This window comes from Eutrigla gurnardus, assembly GCF_963514095.1.
Source record: "Eutrigla gurnardus genome assembly, chromosome: 10".
Classification (NCBI taxonomy): Eukaryota; Metazoa; Chordata; class Actinopteri; order Perciformes; family Triglidae; genus Eutrigla; species Eutrigla gurnardus.
In genome coordinates, this window is record NC_139924.1 from 2380001 (window position 1) to 2403969 (window position 23969).

At 43.6% G+C, this 23969-nt stretch overlaps 2 protein-coding genes across 17 annotated transcripts in view; one reads left to right on the forward strand and one right to left on the reverse strand.

Moving 5' to 3' along the window:
* Window positions 1-6920, forward strand: part of phldb1b (pleckstrin homology-like domain, family B, member 1b) — a 136079-nt gene extending 129159 nt beyond the window's left edge. For 11 of the 12 annotated variants that reach the window (XM_084019919.1, XM_084019917.1, XM_084019916.1 and 8 more), the window contains 5 exons: window positions 645-735; window positions 2106-2252; window positions 2484-2703; window positions 4399-4484; window positions 6358-6920. In XM_084019919.1, coding sequence (XP_083876045.1) covers window positions 645-735; window positions 2106-2252; window positions 2484-2703; window positions 4399-4484; window positions 6358-6498 — 685 coding nt within the window. In that variant the 3' untranslated portion in view covers window positions 6499-6920. Of the gene's footprint in view, window positions 1-644; window positions 736-2105; window positions 2253-2483; window positions 2704-4398; window positions 4485-4635; window positions 6318-6357 lie in introns of those variants that run through there. The other variant, XM_084019912.1, reaches the window with a different exon arrangement.
* Window positions 6921-7057: 137 nt separating this feature from the next.
* Window positions 7058-23969, reverse strand: part of LOC311020095 (alpha-2-macroglobulin-like protein 1) — a 55853-nt gene continuing 38941 nt past the window's right edge. For 4 of the 5 annotated variants that reach the window (XM_084019930.1, XM_084019928.1, XM_084019927.1 and 1 more), the window contains 11 exons: window positions 18573-18729; window positions 17061-17135; window positions 15877-16042; window positions 14665-14861; window positions 14362-14577; window positions 13789-13907; window positions 13356-13446; window positions 13172-13240; window positions 12949-13054; window positions 12618-12659; window positions 7058-10148 (listed from right to left, as the gene is read on the reverse strand). In XM_084019930.1, coding sequence (XP_083876056.1) covers window positions 10126-10148; window positions 12618-12659; window positions 12949-13054; window positions 13172-13240; window positions 13356-13446; window positions 13789-13907; window positions 14362-14577; window positions 14665-14861; window positions 15877-16042; window positions 17061-17135; window positions 18573-18729 — 1261 coding nt within the window. In that variant the 3' untranslated portion in view covers window positions 7058-10125. The remainder of the gene's footprint in view (window positions 10149-12617; window positions 12660-12948; window positions 13055-13171; window positions 13241-13355; window positions 13447-13788; window positions 13908-14361; window positions 14578-14664; window positions 14862-15876; window positions 16043-17060; window positions 17136-18572; window positions 18730-23969) is intronic. The other variant, XR_014597870.1, reaches the window with a different exon arrangement.

Genomic DNA, 23969 nt, shown 5'->3' on the forward strand with positions numbered 1-23969 from the left:
ACTGAGGACCAAGCCAGATTCAACATTTCATTTTGGGTACATATTAGATTGAACTCTTTTTAGAGGATCTTTTCATTGCTCACAGTAAATACCGTCGTCAACTATTCACCATATAGTAATAAAATGTAAATCTGTAAATCTATTATGAATGATATATGAACAAAGCGGTCTGTAAAAAGCTTCAGAACATAGAGAGGACTGAAACTGGAGGGTTTGGTTACATGAACTCAGGTTTTATGAAATGCTATTTTTCAATATGCTAATGCGGCATCATCTAATGCTCACTTTTGGTGAATTTAGCTGAAATCTACAGACGCAACGTAGTAAAATAAACAGCTAAATGAGTGTTTGGGATGTTTTCCTTCCACCAGTCTGAAGTAGGAATGTTGTGGAAGCAAATTGGCCCCAAATCTTCAAATGCATAAAAAGTCTATCTTGCCTGCAGGGTCTCTTTCTCACATGTCTGGAGTAAAGTGGAGAACTCTGCTTCTCTGGGATCTGTAGGGACATGAATTCATAAATACTGTCTCCAAAAGGCCCCGTGGATCTTGTTTGAATCCTAATTAGAAGGAGAAGGGTAAGTTGCAGTGATGAAGTGTTACCTGTATGATTATGAACATTGTTGTCGTGACGTTTGCCTTCAGTGTCGGAGGAGCAGACGCCCTGAAGATCGAGGAGATGGAGAAGATGCTGAAGGAGGCGCAGCTGGAGAAAGCCAGACTTATTGAATCCAGGGTAAGACTCGTCTTCAAAGGAGTGTCTCAGTACACGAACTTGACAATCCGCCGTCTGTGTGTGTGATGGATGAGAGTTCTCACTGCGTTTCTGTCGATAGCTTTAAATTGATCATGAACTTGAAAAACAACAGTTCAGGACGGCGACTCGAGGCTTTCATTCCTTTTTATTGGCCTCGGTGTTTCAAATGTCTTCCTCTCTTTTCATCCTGATGAAGACGCTCGGCCTGAAAGCATCAGATCAATGCTCCGCTCTTCTCCCACATTCCTGTGTGTGGTTGGAGCTGTAGCGCTCATCACTGAGCATCAATCAATCCGTCAGGTAGTCTTTCACAAGTTTGCCTTGTATGATTGGAGCTCTCTTCTATTTATTAAGCCACTTCAGTTCATTTAAACCATGAGATTCCACCTGAGGTTGAGAATCAGACCGGCTTTGATCAAGAAATAACCGACTATTGCACAATAACGACTAGGGGTGGGGAAAAATATCCATCAAGCAATATATTGCGATACTTTGCCGCCCAATACACTATCGATTTTTCAAATCCAAAGATCGATTTAAAAAAAAAAGAAAAAATATTCATGTTTAGACGCGTTGTGAATGCAGTATCCTTTTTCATTTTATTTTCAATATTTATTCCAGTGAATTTCATGGGAATTAATAAAATGGAGAGGCTGTTTTGAATGAAATAGTTTTGACTCAGTTTGTCCTCTGATCGATGTCATCTGATTGTGTTTTCATCTTTATTTATATCGTGATATGTATCGTATCGTGAGGTTCTTGCCAATACTCACCCTTACTAAGGACTAACAGAGAGATGCTCATGTCTGTGAAAAGCTTGAGGATTGTATGAAGTAAGGTCTCTTTCTAAGGGACGGAGCTGGGAACGACCCTGTGAGACTTACAGACACTGTGATGTGCATGTTCCCTCCTGGTCATGGGCCGATGTTAACAGGCCATGCTATTTCTGATTCATGATCATCTTGTTGAAGATGATTTGATTGTTTTGACCTAAAATGAATGTCCTCATCTGTGAAGCAATAGAATGTTTGTTTCTAAGTGATTCCAGAATGTTTTAGTGCCGTTTTAAGAGTTTGAATGATATCCTGATGATTTTCGGGAGACGATGGTGAATTGCAGTTATGTTGGCAGGATAATGGTGGTATGAAATGTTCATGCCTCCCCTTCATGTCTGCATGGATGTATTGTATATGGAGGCTCGTGTTGCCGCCCGTCGGTATGAAGCATCGATCACTGTGGTGGAGCTGCACAGTGGACATGAATGTATGAATGTGGAGCTGAGCTCAGAGCGTGCAAAGCCCTTCCACAGATCAAACCGATGTGAACTGAAAGAAAGCTCTCTCCTCCAGGAACGAGAGAGCCTGGCTCGCCGTCAGATGCTGGAGGAGGAGAGGAGGAGGAGGGAGGAGGCGGAGAAGAGGCTGCAGGATGAAACTTTCCACCGGCAGCAGCTTGTGGAGAAGGAGGTCAAGATGAGGGCCAAGAACTTTTCTCAGGTCAGTTCAACGAGACGGAATTGAGTCTGAGTCTAAGTCCCACTTCTGCTTGGTAATGTTTGATTCGGTATCCTTCTATGTGACTGTGTTCATGCCGTGGTGATGGTATTTCCCTTCAGAATTAAAACCTGATGACAAGCACTGACATCATTACAGGAAACAGTATTCCTGTTCATCTCGCTCCTCCTGGCTGCACTTGCTGTCATGTTCCTGTGGTTCTGTCCCCTTCAGGCCCGTCCCATGACCCGCTACCTGCCCATTCGGAAGGAGGAGTTCGACTTGCGCTCCCACGTGGAGTCGTCGGGCCACAGTGTGGAGACCTGCTACCAAGTCATCCTCACAGAGAAGATGTGCAAGGGCTACCTGGTGAAGATGGGAGGCAAGATCAAGTCCTGGAAGAAGCGCTGGTTCGTCTTCGACCGCCTCAAAAGGACCTTCTCCTACTACGTTGGTGAGAAGTGATTTGAGTATTTGGCTCTGCCGGGTTGTTCCGGTGGTGGTTTACTCCATGTGACCTTCAGACCACGTCCACACGTCTTTTCTCCGGTTTTCCATGTGCATAAATCTTGCTGTATACAAGCTGTCGGTTATCATTTTTCACTCAGCGTAGCGGCAGAGGAGCAGATATGTTGCCATAGTAACCCAAATGCATATCTGCTGCAGCACGATCACGAGCACGTAGGCCGCCATTGTTGTTGTTATGAGACGTCGCGGGGATAAGAGGTCAAAGGCTAGAGGGTCGAGGGGCGGGGCGATGACATCATCATATGTGTATTTGCCGTCTACATGAACACGAAACGCAAGCGTTTTAGACTTTTCCACCCTCTAAAAAGTGCGTTTACAGGCACCAAAAACTCCAGATCCGTGTGGACGGTCGGCCCGAACATGCAGGACTTCTGTGTTTACACACAAAAAAGGTTTCCATGTGGACGGCCTCAGACCGAGTGCTGCTCCTTTGGCCCTTCTCACAACCATTTATACCTGAAAAGGTCTTTACAGGCCATTAAGCAGCTCTGGGCTGCAACTCTCTCCCGAGACCCGTTCCAAAGGTTGTTGTCTGCATTCGTCCTCCGGAGACACACGTGGAGAAACTGGTGAAAAACACTAAAGTTAACCTTTAAAAGGACTGTAAAGAATGATTTGCTTTGTGTGTGTGTGTGTGTGTGTGTGTGTGTGTGTGTGTGTGTGTGTGTGTGTGTGTGTGTGTGTGTGTGTGTGTGTGTGTGTGTGTGTGTGTGCAGCAGAACATTCTAGCAACCACACCATGAAATGGTGAATATCAGAAGTTAGAATGGCAGAGTGGTTGGCATGGGCTTAAACCGTGCCGTGGCGGGGAGGTTTGAGTGGCAGCCGAGCGTGCGTCCTCCAGACCTTGAGCAGCAGCAGATGAGGGTGTACGTGCACGCTCCTGTAATGTGATCTTGTGCTGGGAGCTCTGGGACACTTGTTCACCGTCGGCCCTTTGAAGTCCTCAGAAGGTTGTGCTTAAAGCTGCTTAAAGCGTACCTTGTTGAGAGAGAGCCAGGGTGAGGAGGTGTACCCAGCTCGTTAGAATGCACACCGCGCCGCTCTCTGAGGATGCCGATTGAGATGCATCGCTCGCCCTCGTCTCTTGACCTTGAACAATGAGAGTCACGAGCGCCGCTAATTCACGTTAATCAACGGCAACCACAAGCGGCGTCTTGGTAATTTAGATCCAGTCAAATGAGATGCAAATGCAGGGCTGTTTGAATGCTAAAGAGGTCATTAGCAGATAATGGCTGCGTATTAAAAGCAAAGTGTTATTCCTCGAAATGAAGAGCTGCATTTCTACCTACTGCTCTTAAGTTGGCTGCTGGAGTGTTTGTGCCTGGAGGTAGAGAAGGGTGCTGAGTTCCCCACCGGTTCCTTACTGCAGTTCTGCAGTGGCTGATGAAACAAACTGCAATGATGTACCAGAGTAGCGTAAGAATGCAGTCAAGTCTGAAAATACAATGAGAGCACAGTCGGTTGAAAAACAGAGAGAAACTGCTGCGGTTGTCGTTTTCCATCCATCATCACAAAGCATGAATTGGTCGTGATCAAAGTTTGATTTAGTATTTTTTGAAATGACCGTATCGTGTGTTGCTCCACGTTGACGTGATGCGTCTGTGACTTCCTCCCGCAGACAAGCATGAGACCAAGCTGAAGGGTGTGATCTACTTCCAGGCGATAGAAGAGGTCTATTACGACCACCTCCGCAGCGCCACAAAGGTTGGTCACGAATGCACTCTGACAACACGCTTCCATTTCACACTTTGTTTCTCTTCATTCTGCTTTCTCTTCCTTTAAAGCACCTTTCTGTTCACCCTGTGCTTTGCTTCTTTCCCGTGTTTGCGTGTGCTTGGGCCGGCTGCTGTCACAGAAGGGATTTTTCAACTTGAATATGACCAGCGTATGTATCCCGCTCCGCTCTCACCTCCCTGACGCCGTGTGTCCACACCGTAGACCGCACATAGAGGCTAGGAGCTGCTGATGCATGACCTCTGACCCCCGTTTAGTCTTGTGTGACGTTGTGATTTGAATTGCTAATCCTGCTTGATCCCTCTCATCCCAGTGTTCCCAGTGTAAACCACTCAAGAAGCTGCTCAGAGCAGAGAAAATACCCTTTTGCTAATCAAGCATTTATCGGGACGGTGAATGTCATCATCAGGATAATCAGCTGCGTAGCTGCTGTCATGGCTGGGAAAAGTAGAGCCTGATTTTTAAAATCCATTTTTATAAAAAAGCACTTATCCTTTATTTATGCAGGGAGACCTCATGATTTATGATCTTCTTATTTAGGATGATTTGATTGTTTTACTAAAAATGTATTTTAGGGCCATTTTAATAAGTAAATATATTTTGATGATTATCAGGATAATATCCTGAATCATTTTGGCAGGATATTTTCATATCGTCCCATGTCTGCTTGTTACATGTGAGGTAAGGATCCTACTTTTGACGTACATTACTGTACGTTTTCCGTAATTCTCTTCTGGTCGTTTCTGCTCCGTGAGCCTCGCACGTCTTCTCTTTGCTTTTTATCTCCAACACGAAGCTGAGCTGCTCCTCGTCTTCGGCGTGTTTGATGACTCTCACTCACGGTGTGGCTCTGATCCACTCTGGAACTGTGATTTTACTTGTCACTTCCAACGTGGCATTACAGAGGATAAAACAAGTGTTCAGGTCTGATGCACTTAGCAGACAGAAAGACGGAGAGAGATGCAGAAGAGACGCATGTGTGTGAAGATGAAATGAGTAGTACGGTCATCTGCTTGGTTGCTCTTCCAGAAACACAGCGGCAGTTTAATGTGTGTGCAGATTGGGGTCAACTGAATGCACCGATTCATTGACCGGACCAGCATGTTTGGATCAGGCTCCTCATAGACACACTATTTAGTGCTGAATCCAACACGGTATTCAGCTCTCCTCTTCGTATGTCAGGGTCAGACTCTGGTGTTTCACCGTTACGTTCCAGTCAGACGATGCTTTAAAAACACTTAGTGCTGTTCTGAGTCTTTCTGGAATCCTTCAGGTCTCTTCTAACCAGCTAAATATTTCCCCACATGTTGATTTGTTTGAAAATATTAAATATTAAAAGGAAGAGAAAAAGAGTAGAGATGGAAAGTGATTTTTTTTTATCTTAGAAACAGATTTTCATTTAATTGATAATAAACATTGTCTAAATGGGTAAAGACTTTCCCCCTTTAAAGATTTTCTTTTAATTTGGATGTTAAAAAATGTATTTCATCCAGTAATGTTGCTTGAACAGCAGCCAGCTTGATGTGATTCATGGACCGCATCACAGCAGGAAAGTGAAACACATGAAGAGGCTCGAAGCTTGCTGGTGCTGAAACATAGCGTTGTAGAACTGAGGCCACATGCAGTCACTATGAGCAACATCTGTTAAATGACACATTCATCTGACTTATTGTTCAAAACAACATTGTTAATGGAGCTTCAAGGATTCTGGGAATCCATTCAGATCAGTGGTAAGAATTAAACGACCTGTTTATCAACGAGTATTTGATATTTTTGACAGAGTAGAGCGGAGGGAGACAGCAGGGAGTCGGCCTGTGATTCTAGTTCCTCTTTGTTCCTCCAGAGTCCGAACCCCTCCCTGACCTTCTGTGTGAAGACCCACGACCGGCTCTACTACATGGTGGCCCCTGCCGCCGAGGCCATGAGGATCTGGATGGACGTGATCGTCACCGGAGCGGAGGGCTACACGCAGTTCATGAACTGAACAAGGGGGACGAGCGGATGCTTTCGGCAGGGACGCTCCCATCAGACCGTACACAGGCACTTCCTGTTTCCAGTCTGCAGTGGACACAACGCCTTCTCCGTTACGTTTCCTTTCTAATCTCATACTTTGATTTTACCATGTAGATGTTTTCACCTCCACATTTTCTACGCGATTCAGTTTGGATTGAAAAAGGGAGCCCTCGGAGGACACACACATCTGTATATATATAAACCAAAATGTAAACCTGTCAAAGACTTTTAAAAAGCCTTTCTATATTGCCAAATGGAGATCTGGTAGTCATTGAATCTTTTGTATTATCTGTTTCCTTTCCTTTTTTTTTTTTTTTTTTTTTACTTCTAGAGAAAATTGCCAAATGACATCATGCCAATGTTTGGTTTGTGTTCCATCACGACTGCTCAGTTCAGACAGAATGTTTCAAAGAATCATCAAAGAGTTATACAATTTAGAAATGTATTTGGAAGACTCTTATTCAAAATGTATGAATGAGATATAAGATCATCTCCCGTCCCCATTGATTGAGTTCTAGTTTTCTAAGAGGTCAGCAGACTAACAGTGAAACACAGTCCACAAGCCCCTCCCCCTCCGTGCTGCTCTTAGATCCACGACTACCACTGAAACAGGTCGCACGTCATGGCATCCTGAGCGAGTCCCAGCCAGGACTTCAGCTTGGCGTCCCAAAGTACTCGGAGGGTTTAGTTCAGACTTGGACCCGCCACAGCTCAAGAGTTCCCTCTGCAGTTCTCACTATGGTCCGACCAACACAGGCTTCGGAAAGACGCTTCTGCTGTTAGTATTGAAGCTGCTGATGAACATTATTTTGCGCAGTAATTATTATATTAAAATACAACAGTAAAAAAACTCCTTAACCCAGGTTAGTTAAATACTTTAAGGGTTGCTACTTGAGTATGGCTGTTGGACAGACTGTGTGCTAAATATGAAGCTAGAGGCACTAGCGCTGAGCTTAGTATGAAGCAGTGGGAAACAGCTAGCCTGGCTCCAAGATAAAACCAGCTACGCAGCTTTTACCACCGCTCCCATTCTTTATGCTAAGATAAGCTAGCTTCATTCTCTAAGCTCTAGCTGCTTGCATTAGTTGTATGAGAAGATTGGTGTTATTCTAATGTATGTCACATATGAAGCTACAGCAAGCTGTTGCTTAACTTAACTTAGCTTAGCATAAAGACAGCTACCCTGGCTATGTTGTATCTTCCTTGTTTAATTGGTTGCTACCTTTTGAGCTAGCATCGTCCCCTTGCTTCCAGTGCTGGCCTTTAAGCTAAGTGACTCATAACCTTAGCTTCTTCACATTGAACATTGGTAGAAACATAAATCCTCCCAATTCTTAAAGGAAAGGTTTGGCATTTTGTGGTATTTATGAAGTATGGTTGGATGGTTGGCATCTGCTTCCAGTCTGTGTGCTTAGCTAGGAGGAACAAGCAAACAATGCATGGAATGTGTGATTAACAAAAACAAGTGGCCAATCCCTCACACGAGTTGCAGGACAGGAAGATAGCCAACAGTCTGGCACTGACCAGCCCAGTATATTGGTTTGATCATTGCCGCCGCATCCTCACTGTGTGTTAAAGTGTTGAACGTGTCCTGCTGTGTGCATGGCGTCGCCATGTTGTCAGCTCAGGGTGCAGCCTGCGGATCCGTTGCATAAACAGACACGAGCTCAACGATCTGCCAAGTAGCCTTTAGCTTACTGGTGATGTGACGACAGCTGGGGAAGCAGCCATTGTCACTGCCAGCCTGAAGCAACGACCACTAGAGAGACCACACGGGATCCACAGTACGGACAAACTCTGACCTGTGCCTTGCCTTGACTGTGTTGTCGTCGTCCGAGTGCAGCGCAGCCTCACCAGACATCTATGGTCACACCAAAGCATGTTGCTGGCTTAATGTGAGCTGTGATGTGGAGAGCTTCGTCTTTCTGTAGCGACATTAAACGTCCCGAGCACAGTGGGGATCAGCGAGTTCACTTTGATTATCGAAACACTGAATGTACAAAATATTAAGTATATTCAATGATAGTGTTAAAGGTGCACTAATGTAGCCTAATGTGGGCTAAGAACTGATGATCATCAGACACATTTATAACAAAGCAATGTTAGGAACTGGAGGAGCCAATTACCCAATCGCAACGTCCAGTGACCTGATCCCAACGCTCAAAGACCCGATCACAACGTCCAATGACCCAATCCCACATATCAGATAATCATATCATAAATCATATAATCTCCATATTAAGAAAAAATATCCAGAAGGTGCTTAAACTTAAATTAAGAGTGTGCAAAAGGAGCTTGAACTCAGAGAAAACGGCACCAATGCTTCATACATTCAGTCGTGAAGGTTTTACTCATCACAGTTCAGATTATGCTACATATCATACTAAGCATTTTCAGTTACGGGTTCTTAGAGGCAAAGCAGAAACGGTGATATGAGACTACGTACCCTCTGGAAATCTGGTTAGAAAATCAATATTTGATATATATTTTTTTATATTACAAGTTATCTATTGTAGTTGTTTGCCTTATTAATAAATACATTTACTCAGCTTTTCATTTAATACCAATATCACTGAATTCTAACAAAAGTGATGAAGTCACACAGACTGCCCCCCCCAGTTCAGCTTTAACAGACCAACTGTGATGTTGTAGCCAACACACATGCTGTGATGTTGGGAGCCTGTGAGCTGCTGTTATGTCCGTGTGTTGGTACAGTAACAATTTATGGTTGTGGTGCCTGAGATAGTGACACATTTCTTCTGAAAAAGAAGACACCTAGTGAAAAGACCTTAATATATTATGCCCCCTTGCCTTTACTTCCCTGCACAGTTCACAGGTGCAAACCAAACTATTCAACGCTGGCAAGGCTGTTAAATCATGTCTGTTGATAGTAGGTGGTATAGTCATTACTGTGGTTATCTATGTTGAAAAGAAAGGAAACTAATATACTGTAAAGAGGATGCCTGAATGAAAAAAAGATATCTTACTATTGAAATGAAACAGTATTGTAAGAAAAGAAGTACAATTTTTACTTTTGTTTTGTCATTTTAGGAATTTTAATGTCAGTCACATTTCAAATTGTATGGTAGTGACATTTCAATCTACCTTTTTTTACTGGTACTGCACACACAACACACGCACACACACACTCACAATCAATACTCGGACCATACTGTGTTATTGGTACCCTGTATGTCTCGTGTTAACTTCACGTTATGAATAATATGGATTTTGTCAAATCTATTAAAAACAGCTGTTACGGAAAATCATCTGTGTGTCTTTAACTCGGCGTGTTGGATTGTGATGGTTGCAGTGTTGAGGGGAGAAGCAGCAGCAACTATCCTTCATTACTACCAATCATCATTGGAAGGATGAGGAAGACGCAACTATGGAACAGCAAGGAGAACGAAAACAATCAAAGCTCAAAAAGAAAAGTCTAATTTTTTCTTTAAAAAGGTAAAATCCCCCACACCGAAACAGGAATAAAAAACAATAAAAGGTTACAAAGAAAGAGGGTCTAAGAGAAAACCCAATCTAGAAGTGTATTTCTCCAACAGTGAATCTTCCAGCTGATTGGTCGGGTGGGATCATGTGGAGATTACAGCTCGTTGACGGTGTCGCCTGGAAGGGAATCGATCTGTTATTTACCTGGAAACCTCCCACAAACACTCACAATTACAGTTTGCAGACTTTACATTATTTGACTAGAAAACCATGTTAAATTCTACATGATGAATTAAATGGTTAATGAAGTTTCATTCAACTTTGTTAATATATATATATATATATATACAGTGGGGCAAAAAAGTATTTAGTCAGCCACCGATTGTGCAAGTTCTCCCACTTACAATGATCACAGAGGTTTGTTATTTTCATCATAGGTACACTTCAAATGTGAGAGACAGAATGTGAAAAAAAAATCCTGGAAATCACATTGTAGGATTTTTAAAGAATTTATTTGTAAATTATGGTGGAAAATAAGTATTTGGTTACAGACCTCTGTCATCATTTTAAGTGGGAGAACTTGCACAATCGGTGGCTGACTGAATACTTTTTTGCCCCACTGTATATATATATATATATATATACATATATATATATATATTTATTTAAGGGTTGGATGTCGTCATGGCGACGTCACCCGTTGCTTTGTGCACTATGTTTTGAAGCCTCGAGTGCGGCATTTTGGGCGTTGCCATCAACACAATCAGCAGAGCGGCACTCTTACTGAATCTGGATCCATGTGGATTCTGGTGTGAAGCTGCTAACAAGTTAGCTTCATAATTCAAGGTTCAGGCTAAGTATTAAAGACATCTTAGTAGCTAACAGCATTGGTAGTGTGGTAGCGACCTGTCAATCAGCAGGTAGCCCCGCCCCTATAGCATCCCCTACTTTCTGGTCTGGTGGACTCTAAATGGACCATAAAGTCAAGGGCGTAACTTTGAGTTGAACATTGGGGGGGTTGAGATTTCCGCCTGTGAAGCAGGTGTATATATATATATATCTTTGGAGACTTTGGAGACTATGGTTGGGGGATTGCGATCCTGTAGGGGGGTCCGGGGGCATGCCCCCCCGGGAGAAAATTTTAAATAATTTCATTTTAATGCATCAATTTGGTGAATTCTGAGAAACAAAATATGACATATCAATTACTGACCAATTTCTTACAAACTGCTGGTACTGATACAAATGTTGACATACTAAATGGGGTTGATGAGTTTAAGCATTCAAGAAAAGATGAAAACAAAAATGACTAAAACACAATTTGTTTATTATAATAATAATAATAATAATAATAATAATAATAATAATAATAATAAAAGTGGGTGACTATTCCTCAGCCTTCCTTGGTGTTTTGGTTTTGACTAAAGCCTCGTTCACATACGTCGCCACTCGCCCATCTCTGAGAGACAGCTGTCAATGAATGTGAATGTGTTCTAGTGGAATGTGGTCAGGACAGGCGATGCGATGTGGTCGATCGGAGATCAAATTATTTTAACTTTCTGCGATGTGAGTGAAGCGAGTACCAATCACAATGTAGAATAGAGATGATCGACAGTTGACGTCAACAGAGAGTTCCACAGATAGTTGCCGTTTGAAGTCGCCGGCGGCAGTGAATTTTTTTTTGCCAGCGAGTAGAATTCAGCGAGAAAGCGAGTGGCGAGTAGTGGCGTATGTGAACGGGGCTATACGCACACGCACTGTCGAACTCGCCGGCTGGGGGGGGGGTAACTTTTGTTCAATAACATGATTTGACTCGTGAGTGGTGGCACTGGAGCCCTAGCAGTAGCTACCTCCTGTTGGGAAGATACTTTTATTCTTTTGCTTTTTTTCGCGTGCTTTCTTCATACCACCGCTGATGCGGGGAGAGACCGGGAGAGACAGTAGAGAAGCGCAGGTCCGGCAAGGTGGGCGAAACCAAATCTCAGAGCGGGAGGGGGCACAGACAAACGTCACTATTTTTTACTGGTAAATTGAGAAAATCTACCACACTGTTGTGATTATAATGCTTAACATTCAATATCAATAATTATGATATCAAATTGGGTGGGTTGTGGTGGCTGGTTTGGATTATTGGGTGGGTTGCAACCCACCCATCCCCCCCATAAATTACGCCTATGCATAAAGTACTAAATGAACATCATGCTGGATTGAAGAAGACTTGAAACTAGAGATTGAGACCATAAACTCATGTTTACAATGTTTACTGAGATAATACATCAAGAGAGAAGTAGGACCATTTTCTCATAGACTTCTATACAACCAGAGAGGAGTCACCCCCTGGTGGCCCGCAGAGAGAATGACAGTTTAAGGCACTTTAGCCATTGCTGTTATGGGCATATGCAAATTAAGGAGATGTCATCATTTCCCAAGCGCTTAGATTGACATGACCACACATATACTAAGTAACAAGTTTTTAGAGAGTGTTTTAGATTCAGTAGTATTTTTAGTGACTTACAACTCAAACGCAAAAATATCTGTATATGTGTAGAGAGGGCCAAAGTGTGTCCTCATGAGTAGACACACCTCCAACGCCAATAGTTTGACATTTGAACAATATATTGCAGTAAAAGAGAAAATGTTACTTACTTTCTGCACAGGGGGAGGTGTAGTCAGTGACTGCCTCATCACCTGGAAACACACACACACGACACAACGTCACAAACATTTCTTGCTCGAGTTTAAACACTTTAATTTACCGATGTAAATTCTCCTCTACTTTTTGCAAGCAAAGAGGCAAGTTGGTGTGAACACAGCATGAGCCAATGCAAATATGTGAACAGGTTACAGGTTAACAAGGTGGATGCATGTTGGCCATTTAGCTAACATGAGGAATGGCATTCCCCCAATTATGGCCTGCTTATAATAAAGAAACGTGAACATCAAACCCAGTAATGAAAGGAAAAGCAGAAGCTCTTACTTGTCTGGTAGTAATCATAGACTTTGACCACAGCTGGTTTCAGGTTCCTAACAGGCACATCCTCCTCTACTGTCACGCTGTGAATCTTTGTCTCGTCCTTCTTCAACTGCAACCACCAACAAACTCATGAAGTTCTATCAAACTTTATCACTCATCACAAACTGCACGCAGTACAACGTGGCTGTACTGACGTGTATGGAATATGAATTAAAGGGCTTCCTACCCCGTCTAAGTAGATGTTGATGAATCCTTCCTCCACGTCCACACGCTTCACTGAACGGTCTCTCTGCAGCTACCAAAGCATGAGCACAGGCTGCCGTCAGTACACTCCCACAGAAACATCACGCATCATGAAGCTGCAGTCATACAAACATGGAGGAAATACTAAAGCATCGTCATGAACTGACCAGCTTCAAGGAGCTCTTATCCAGAATGTATCCAGACAGCAGTTTGATGTTGATGATGACCATGTTTGTTTCCTCTCTTCTGCCCTGGTACCTACACACACACACACACACACACACACACACACACACACACACACACACACACACACACACACACACACACACACACACACACACACACTTTTTCTAAGTTATCAACTTGTAAATTAATGTAAATTAAAACTTACCTGCAAGAATTGTTTTAGTTCTATTTAAAGCACGAGGTAGTTATAACTTCATCCTCTTGTGGCCAGAATGAGAATTACAGCAAAAAGCTAAAATATTATCGTGTGGAAAAACAGCCAACACAAAAAACCAACACTTGTAGGATTGCCAACACTTTCATTTTTTACACTTTCTCACAGATTATAAAAAGTCACTTAGAACAGCGTACCTGACATGTACAAAGAGGATGAGCTGCGGCCTGCTGGCGTTGCATTTGGCCATGGTGTTAGTGGAGATGTTGAAGGCAGAGAAGTCGGGGGGAGGCGGGACATTGTAATGCATGGAGATCTATAGATCATCAATAAAGAATGGAACAATACGCTTTTATCCAAGATATCAGTAGCAATAAATATTGTTACTGATAACAATACCATACACAGTCAAAACATTTTTTGAAAAAAAAAAGAAAAAAAGATTGAATTACAAACGAGTTAAATGTGCGTGTGTGTGTGTATATATATATATATATATATATATGCAATACAAATTCTTAACAAAATAAAGTGATATATCCAGTATATTTTAGGTCCATTTTAAGAGTTTTAATCATATGTTGATGATTATATAATCAGGCCGATATGATATATCAGCCTGCCGATGTCCTGGTAGGAATCCTAATAACAGGACCTTAAACATCTAATCCGCACACATTTATGTGTGCTGTCACACAGCTCTCATGTACTCATTTCATTTTCCAGACATTTCTCTTGACCAGCAGACCTCTGGCTCTGGTTGAGCGTACCTGTGCCAGCACACAGCTCCGTCCCTGGGCTCGGACCGTGTACTCTCCGGGGACCTCGCCCAGCTTCTCCTCCTGGTACAGCAGCCTGTTGCTCTGATCCACTGTGAACTCTCGGTTCAGGCCTCCTAACGAAGTCACCGTGACTGTAGTGCTGCCCTCCTCGCTGTAGGTGGCAGCACCATACTTAGCCAGAGCCTGAAGGGCCACCACAGTGTCCTGAGGAGCAAAGGGGTTAAAGGTTAAAAACGGTGTGTGTGTGTGTGTGTGTGTGTGTGTGTGTGTGTGTGTGTGTGTGTGTCCTACCTGGGTGGAAGAGAAGCCCCCGTACGGGTTCTGCTGCTGGGCAAGCCAGCGGACGATGCTGGAGGAGTAATCCAAACCAAAGTCTGGCATGGCCGGACCGGACAGCAGAGCCAGCAGCATGTAGGAGGTCATCTCCACCTCCAAAGAATCCAGGCCTTTCCCAGAAGCCCCTGCTCTGTTCCAGTGACGGGTGCCACCTGCCAATGGGAACAGAACAGAGTGATCCATCAGAAGGAAGGTCTACCGCCTACAGATCACAGATGTTTCAGTTTTAGAATGGAAGGTCATCATGGACATGACCATCTCCTCTGTGCTTCAACCTTCAACTGATATGACACGTGACCAGACCCAGCCTGGTCCTTCAGCAGCGTGCTGTAGGTGTTGGGGCTCCCAGTGGGGAGGCAAAGTTCTACTCCTGCCAGAGGAGGAGCCTCTGCCGCTGGGCAGGGAGCTCTCCGTCTCCTGACGGAGCTCCGCCTGCAGGTCAAAGGTGACAACGCAACCACATCTGGCTGTCCGTGGTGGACTGCCGGAGGCCCCGCTAGAGGCAAGTAGTTTCTGGTGAACCTCCATGATTTCATCCAAATTTGTGCAGAATCCGACCCAGTGCCAAGCATCAAGAGTAACTACACTGAACGAAAACATAAACGCAACACTTTCACTCCAATTTTTTTCATCTCAGACTTTTTCGACGTAAACAAAAGGTCCTTTTTCTCTCAAAGTTTGTTCACAAATGTGTTGAAATTTGTGTTAGTGAGCACTTCTCCTTTGCTGAGATAATTCACCCACCTGACTGGTGTTCATGTCAAGATGCTGATCAGATTATCTTTGGTCACAATAAAAGGCCACTCTAAAATGCATCTGGGGGGGGCAGAAAACCAATCAGGTGCCTCGCAACACATCACATTGCATCTCAACGAAACACCTTTCAGTACTCCTCCAGTCTTAAATACTCAAATGAAACTGTCAGCACAATCCATCACCTACATTTCACCAACTCCTACCACTGTGTGAACTTCAGCAGCTTAAAGTGACACTCTTTTCTGTCAGCTGTTCTATTTCAACTCCTTCATTTTTTCTACTAGTTTTATTATTAGCAACAAGACATGATCCTCTCCTTCACAACTTTTGGCCGTGTGTGGGTTTCTGGTTGTGTTGGTGTTTAATGGCAGCAGTGAAATGAGCTGAAACATGATGGGTTCACCGCCTCACCCTGCGTGTTGGACCTCTGGTGCAGGTACGTGATGAGTTTGCTCCTCATCTCCTGGTCTCCGGCCAGAGTGAAGGTGTAGGACAACAGGGCCGTGGTGTACAGGTTGTCCAGCTCACCGGCCACTGCTTCACTGAGACAGGTCAGGCACTTCTTTACGATGGGGTCCTGTCCCACCACAGACACACAGAGGAGGCAATGAGCAGAAGAATGGGACGAAGGAGGAGGACGGTAATTAACCAATCACGTCTCTGCAGGCCAGAGCTGCTTCAACGCCGTATGGAACACCATTCTTTTTTAGCAATTCCTCCGGAGACATCTCTAAGAGGACTAGTAGAGGACTATGTAGAGGACTAGATAGAGGACTGTGTAGAGGACTATGTAGAGGACTGTGTAGAGGACTAGATAGAGGACTATGTAGAGGACTAGATAGAGGACTATGTAGAGGACTATGTGGAGGACTAGATAGAGGACTTTGTAGAGGACTAGATAGAGGACTATGTAGAGGACTAGATAGAGGACTTTGTAGAGGACTATGTAGAGGACTCTGTAGAGGACTAGATAGAGGACTGTGTAGAGGACTATGTAGAGGACTAGATAGAGGACTATGTAGAGGACTAGATAGAGGACTATGTAGAGGACTATGTGGAGGACTAGATAGAGGACTTTGTAGAGGACTATGTAGAGGACTATGTGGAGGACTAGATAGAGGACTTTGTAGAGGACTAGATAGAGGACTATGTAGAGGACTAGATAGAGGACTTTGTAGAGGACTATGTAGAGGACTCTGTAGAGGACTAGATATAGAGCTAATTTCATCAACTGAGGGTGGTGGACCTTCAATAATAAATCCAGACATTCTTTCTAATATACATATTGTAAGCTAATTTGTTGTAATTTAGGTTCCTATGGTCAACAGTGGCATTCTGTCGAGGGCCATGATGGGATGTAATAATATCAACATGACATGGTTATTAGACACTCGTGCACCACTTTTCAAGATGAATTGTGGGATACTTTGAGTCCACCTTTGGATATAACGATTCTCACTATACATTCAGACAGCACTACATCATGGACAACTTGCTATATAGTGGACTATACTGTGAGTAGTGAGGGATTTTGGACACAGCCTGAGATGAGACATGATCAGAGTCCAAGGTGAACAGACCTGAAGAGGACTCACCGTGGCGTTGGCGTCCAGCTCCAGCAGGGCAGCGGTGATGTAGGCTGTCAGGGACACATCGTCACTCACTCCTCCCTGTTGGAAACAGGAGGAACATTCAGAAAAGCACCAGCACTCTGACACCCTTACAGCTCTACGTCACATCGGTGTCACCCAACTGGAACCTCCCCACCAGGAGGTTATGTATTCGGTCCTGGGTGAGTGTCTGTCTCTCCACTGCTAATCATGCATACTCCTGAACCCATCAGCCTCATATTTGTTATGCTCATTTATGACTGTATGCTCACAGACCTTGCGATGATTAAAAACACAGCACATGCAGACATCTTTTCACTCGTGACTAAATGGATTCAGTTACCTCTGATTGGAAGCATTGCTGTTTTTATTACACATGCTATTAAACGTAATTATTTAATTGAATTGAACTAAACAAAAGTGTGCACACCTCAGTTTGTCTCTTCTTCCCTTGTGTGATTACATAAGCAAAGGGATGGAACACGCACCCATGATGCCTTGCGTTTGAGACGAGCTCCCCGAGCTCAGCTGACACAACCCAGTACCGACATGGTCACTCCTCACAGAATAACTCCACCAACCAGTCAAGTTGCAGTTTACATCCATGTATGTCCAAAATGTCATCACTTCATCATTTTATCCTTTAGAGATACAGACTGTATACAAATTTGTTGGTTTGTGGACTACAGTTTTGAAGCTTCGAGTTCAGCATTTCAGTCATCACCATCTTGGATTTCTTTGCAACCAGTGAAATAAGTGACCATATTTGGAATGTGGAGGAGCAACGGATGGATCTGATGAACACAAGCGGCAGAGCGGAACCCCGAGAGGCGACCTTACTGGATCTGGATCCATCTGAATGCTGGTCTGAAGCTGCTCACAAAGTTAGCTTCATAATTCAAGAACAACTTGTAGGGTAGGACAGCCCCCCCAATGGCCAGGAGAGAGTAAAGTTTAAGGCACTTCAGAATCGGTTTCACATTTCAGAACCGGAGGTTGCCGCCTGCCACCATGTTTTTTGGCCACTTAATTCAAATCCATGTGGAAATTTGTGCCAAATTTGAAGAAATTCCCTCCAGGTGTTCGTGAAGTATTGTGTTCATGAGAATGGGAAGTATGAACTGACAACCAGAAAACATAAAAGATCACTATTAGTCCACAGTAGTTCAGTACTTGTGTTGAGAAAAAGGGTTTTATCCATCACAGCTTCTTACATAAAAGATATGTTTACTTGCCTCATACAGCTGTCATGGCGTTTCGGTGAGTCTCCTTTATGAAATACTGTGCATGTATGTGTGTGTGTGTGTGTGCGTGCACTGCTTGCCTGCAGGCCAAGAGCAATCTCCACACACACTCACAGCTCTCAGTCCTGTATGCATACTGCTCCTCATATTGAGCCAATTCTGCCGCTATGTCTTATAGGAAGAATTCACCCGAGCAGAGGTAAAACCCCAAAACTCCCATTTGACATGTCCACGTTCAAACCGACGTCATCACCTTCATGCCGTTGTGGAAGAGTTTCCCCACAGATCTGATGCAGCCGTCCGGCCGCTGGTTGAGGGACAGCCACCTCTTGGCTTCTAGAATGTGCTTGTCATGCACAAAGATGTATGGTCTCGCACTCCCAAAGGACTTCATCACAAAAGACGTCAGCCTGGAAGGTCACAAACACAAACTTCCTCTGAGCCCAGCAGAATAAAGACAAGTCAAATATCCACACCTCATACATTTGGATTGCAATATTAGACATATTTATATCAAACCAATGTTTGTAAACAGCGATTGCATATTTTGTGGGCGGGGCAAACGTAGTAGCTTTTGCCCTGCTAGCTAAACTTTTACTAAACTGTTACTAATGTCATTGATCCGTGGTGTTATATGGTGAGCTTGCTTAACCGTTTGCATGCTACTTCTGTCAACACACTAATGTTGACAACATTGATCACTGGTATAATGTGAGCTAGCTTAACTGTTTATATGCTACTTCTGTCAACATACTAATGTTGCTAACATTGATCAGTGGTATAATGTGAGCTAGCTTAACTGTTTATATGCTACTTCTGTCAACATACTAATGTTGCTAACATTGATCAGTGGTATAATGTGAGCTAGCTTAACTGTTTATATGTTACTTATGCTAACACGGTAATGTTGCTAACATTGATCAGTGGTATAATGTGAGCTAGATAATCTGGGCAGTATCGGTCAACCCAAATAAACGCTTACATATTAGATATGTAATTACTAATAGATATTGACATATTATTTATTAGGGCCCGAGCGCCGACAACGTCGGGCAGCGAAGCCCTATTGAAACTGTAAGGATTCTTCTTTTTATTATTTCGCAAGTTCGACGGCCTTTTTGGGGGCCTTAGCATAATAATTAGGCGAAAAAAATTAGAGTGCAGATGGGGACTGGCGAAAAATTTGACATTTTAAAGGTTTCATAGTTGGCCACAAAAACGTGTCTTAGGCCAGCCCCCTCACACCATAGCTCCGATTGACACAAAATTCGCCACACATGTGCAGGCAAGTGTGCTCTACAAAAAAGCCTCTTGGAGCACAAAAGTCCGCCTACCAAAATTTTCCGCCATTTTGAATTTTGTGAAAAACACGTTTTTGCTAATTTTTCCTAAATTGTAGATCTGATTCTCACCAAAATTTCTGTGCATCATCATTGAACCACCTTGGTCAAGTGCTATCAAAATCTTTCTCAATGTTGTTTCGTTGAGAAGTTATTAGCCAATGAACATCAGAGGGTCGGGGCTCTAGAAATCAATACACCTAACTCCATAACCTTTAGCCCAATCATGACAAAACTTGCAGGATATGTTGACATATCTCACTGGAACATATCCTGAAAGTTTTATTAAAATTGACCACTCGGGGGCGCTACAGTATATCAGCAATTTTAGGCCATTTTTGGCCATTTTAGCTAATTGTAGGGTTTGTATTTCAACGAACTCCTCCTACACCGTTGATCGGATTCATGCCAAACTCGCTGAGACTGTTCTAGAGGCCTCAACGATGCAAAATCATCGAAAGGTCTTAAGGCCCCTACACACCGCCCAGACGTCCAACTGCCTTATCCGACCATTCTCCGCCCACTCTGTTGCCTCTCGTCTGACCCGTTCGGTAGAAAAGTTGCGTTGTACACACCGCTTCGACGTGCTTCCGACACCACAGCAGCGTGTACGTTCTGCGCTTGCGCGAGATGCAATAAGCCTCCTTAACAGCGGGTGGCGCTAGTCTCGTGCCAGTACTCCAAAACAGGAAATGACGGAACGGAGTGCAGATAAAAACAATGCACACACGTCTTGGTTCAGTATTCTTTCGACTCGAGAAGACCTTTGTGGACTAAATACTTGGCATTTCTGGAAAGATGACTCTGGCTAGGGTGACACTCGCGTTGTGTGCTCTCGGGCTCATTATTTTACGAAGGCGTCGTCTCAGTAGGGAACGAGTAATACGGAGTTTACCATCGTCACTTCCGCCCCGCCCACACACCGCCATTGGATACTCTGATTCGCTAGCACACCGCCAATCAGAGTATCCAATGGCTCAGACGTCCAACAGCCCACCTCCTCAGACTTCGCATGCTCAGTCTGATCAGACAACGTCCGCGCGGCTCCGAAAGCTTCCGACGCAGCTGTACACACCAAACATATGTGTTCCCGACCTCGTCCGAGCCTCTCCAAACGCTTCAGACGTCCAACGGTTGGGCCGGTGTGTTCCTGCCTATACATAAGTCAAAGGGCGTGGCCAGGACGGCGTCCTGAACTTGGACGAATTTCATGCTTCGACCACAAAAATCTAAACTGTTATAACTTCAATGTTCATTGTCTGATATGATCAAAACTTCACATATTTGTCCAGAGTCCAACTCTGAACACATCTGCACTGTAATATTGACTGATATTCAGAGCGCCACCTACTGGCGATAGAAAGTGTTAAATTTTATACTTCAGCGAACTCTTCCTAGCAGCTTTATCGGATTAACCTCAAACTTGGTCCTCATGTACTCAAGACGTCAATGATGAAAAATCATCGAAAGGTCTTACATAAGTCAAAGGGCGTGGCCAGGTCTTGCGTTATGGTCAGTGTACAGGAAGTTGTTGTAACTTCAGGATACAATGTCCAATCTGCTCAAAACTTGACATGTTTGATTAGAGTCTCACCCTGAACACGTATGCACTGTGATATTGACCTTAGGTCAGAGAGCCACCTGATGGTACCTGGAAATATCATGTTTTTACACTTTTATAGCTCCTTTTTAGGATATTGAACACCTTTAACTTTGACGTACCTGCATGAAACTTTGTAGGTACATAGAACATGTAGAGATGTACAAAAAAGCCTCTTGGACCCATGCCCTAAACCCAACAGGAAGTCAGCCATTTTGCATTTAATGTGAAATTTTAAGCGATTTTTCGCCTCTTTCATGCAGTATATTTTAATGAACTCCTCCTACAGGGTTGTTCTGATTCCTGCCAAACTCGCTTAGACTGTTCTAGAGGCTTGAGCGATGCAAAATCATCGAAAGGTCTTACATAAGTCCAAGGGCGTGGCCAGGACAACGCCACAAACATGGACGAATTTCATGCTTCACAACACTCTAAGCTGTTCAGTGTCCATTGTCCGATCCGGTTCAAACTTCTCACGTTTGATGAGAGTCCCACGCTGAACACGTCTGCACTGCAATATTGACTCACAATTAGAGCGCCACCTATTGGCAACATGAAATGTCATGTTTTTACACTCATATAAGGACATAAATCCACAATATTTAACTCAATCATCACGAAACTTGCAGGATATGTTTACATATCTGCCTGGAACATATCCTGAAAGTTTTATTAAAATTGACCACTCGGGGGCGCTACAGTAAATCAGCCATTTTTCAATTGTAAGCTTTGTATTTTAACGAACTCCTCCTACACCGTTGATCCGATTCCTACCAAACTCGCTGAGACTGTTCTAGAGGCCTCGACGATTAAAAATCATCGAAAGGTCTTACATAAGTCCTATGAAGTCCTGGATCTTTGCACCCCAGTCGAGCGTGATGACTTCAATCATCTGACACAGTGATGGACAGGACGATTCAGGCAAGCGACGACCGGCGCCTCTGCGGTGGCCGGGGACCACCCGCGCCGTGGCGGTGGCCGGGGAAGCAGATTTTTTGGCAGTGAGTTAAACGTGTTACTCATTCCAGCAGACAGAGAGTAACATTAGCAATCATCTCGAGTTGTGTTTCTGGTCACCGACAAATTCAGTCCACTATGGAGGGAGGGATTGTTGTCTCTGGACTAATGTGAGTTACTATCTAGACCTCTGGGGGACCACAGACAGTCTCTGGTTTCTCCACATAGTCTGGTCTGGTCTCTGGACTAATGTGAGCTACTATCTAGACCTCTGGGGGACCACAGACAGTCTCTGGTTTCTCCACTTAGTCTGGTCTGGTCTCTGGACTAATGTGAGCTACTATCCTTGACCTCTGGGGGACCACAGACAGTCTCTGGTTCCATCACATAGTCTGGTCTGGTCTCAGGACTAATGTGAGCTACTATCGTAGACCTCTGGGGGACCACAGACCCAGGAGACAACATTTGGTTCCTCCATTTAGGATTCAGCAACGTCAGGAAGTCAGGAGGACGATCTAATCGCTGATAGGCTGTCACTATTTAGCGTAGTGTATTTGCCTCATTCACGCTGCTCAGCCCAAATCGGTGAATAATTGGCTTTGCTTTTGGGGTGAACTCAACGTCAGTCCCAAACTGGAACACCAGGCTGGAGGGTATGAATGGTGGTGTGCAGCAGCGCTGTGGTGAATGAAGGGGAAACACTAAACCTCGTTGCAGTATAAACGCCTGCCTGCTACGTCTGCATTGGGTTTCTTATCTCTGTGGCTTCATCACTAACATCAACACCTGTCGTATTACACAGCCCCTTTGATCTTTTATTCATAACAAATATAGATTAGTGAGGCTTAAATCAAAAATCGATATTTCTGCTCACAATTTAGTGAGTCCTTGTTTGACTGTCCTGGGATTTTAAGTGAATTGGACAATTCTGTCTAATCTCCTGTTGGGCTCTAACGTAATAGAAACACTTGAGCCCTAGTTTCTCCCAACCACAAACACACACCCACACACACTCAGCAACTGCCAAACTGCCCAGCACCCTCTCAAAAAGAAAAGGGTTTGTTAAATCCCCAGAGGCACTGTGCTTTAAGCCCATTAAATGCAAATATTAATATTTTCTGGCAGGCTCCCTATAAAGTAAATTATTAGGATACTCACTGGTGCCAAAACGCCAGGAAGGACACGCCGTGTGTGTGTGTGTGTGTGGTGTGTCTCCCACTGTCAGTTTTATTCTCTCATCATCAGTGTGAGATTAGAGCTGAAAATATTCAGTTTCACAGCAAAGCAAAGTGTTATATTATGTTCTATAACCACTGATGCAACTGCTGTTATATAAATGAAAATGTTCTATTTATTAATATTATTTTAACTAATTCAGTTTCAGTGGCAGGTGTGTAAAGTAAAGTGAACATATGGTGGGTGGGATTTCTGGCTCTTTATCATATTTGTACACTATTCAGGCTTTTTAAGGATTTAACTTAATTTTCATAAAAACATATTTTCATATGTATAAATGAGGACCATTTACCATTTATATGTGAAGAATAACTACAATTACATTAAAATGACACTCATTTATGAAAAAAATAAATAAATAAAAAAAGATGCCTCATGGTGACATCACCCATCAAACCTGTCACGGGGGTGATTTAATTTATTGAAGGGAAAAAAACCTATCTCACCATACCGGGCCCTATGTGAAAAAGTAATTGCCCCCTTGGTTACTCAATCAACCAATGACCAACCAAAAACC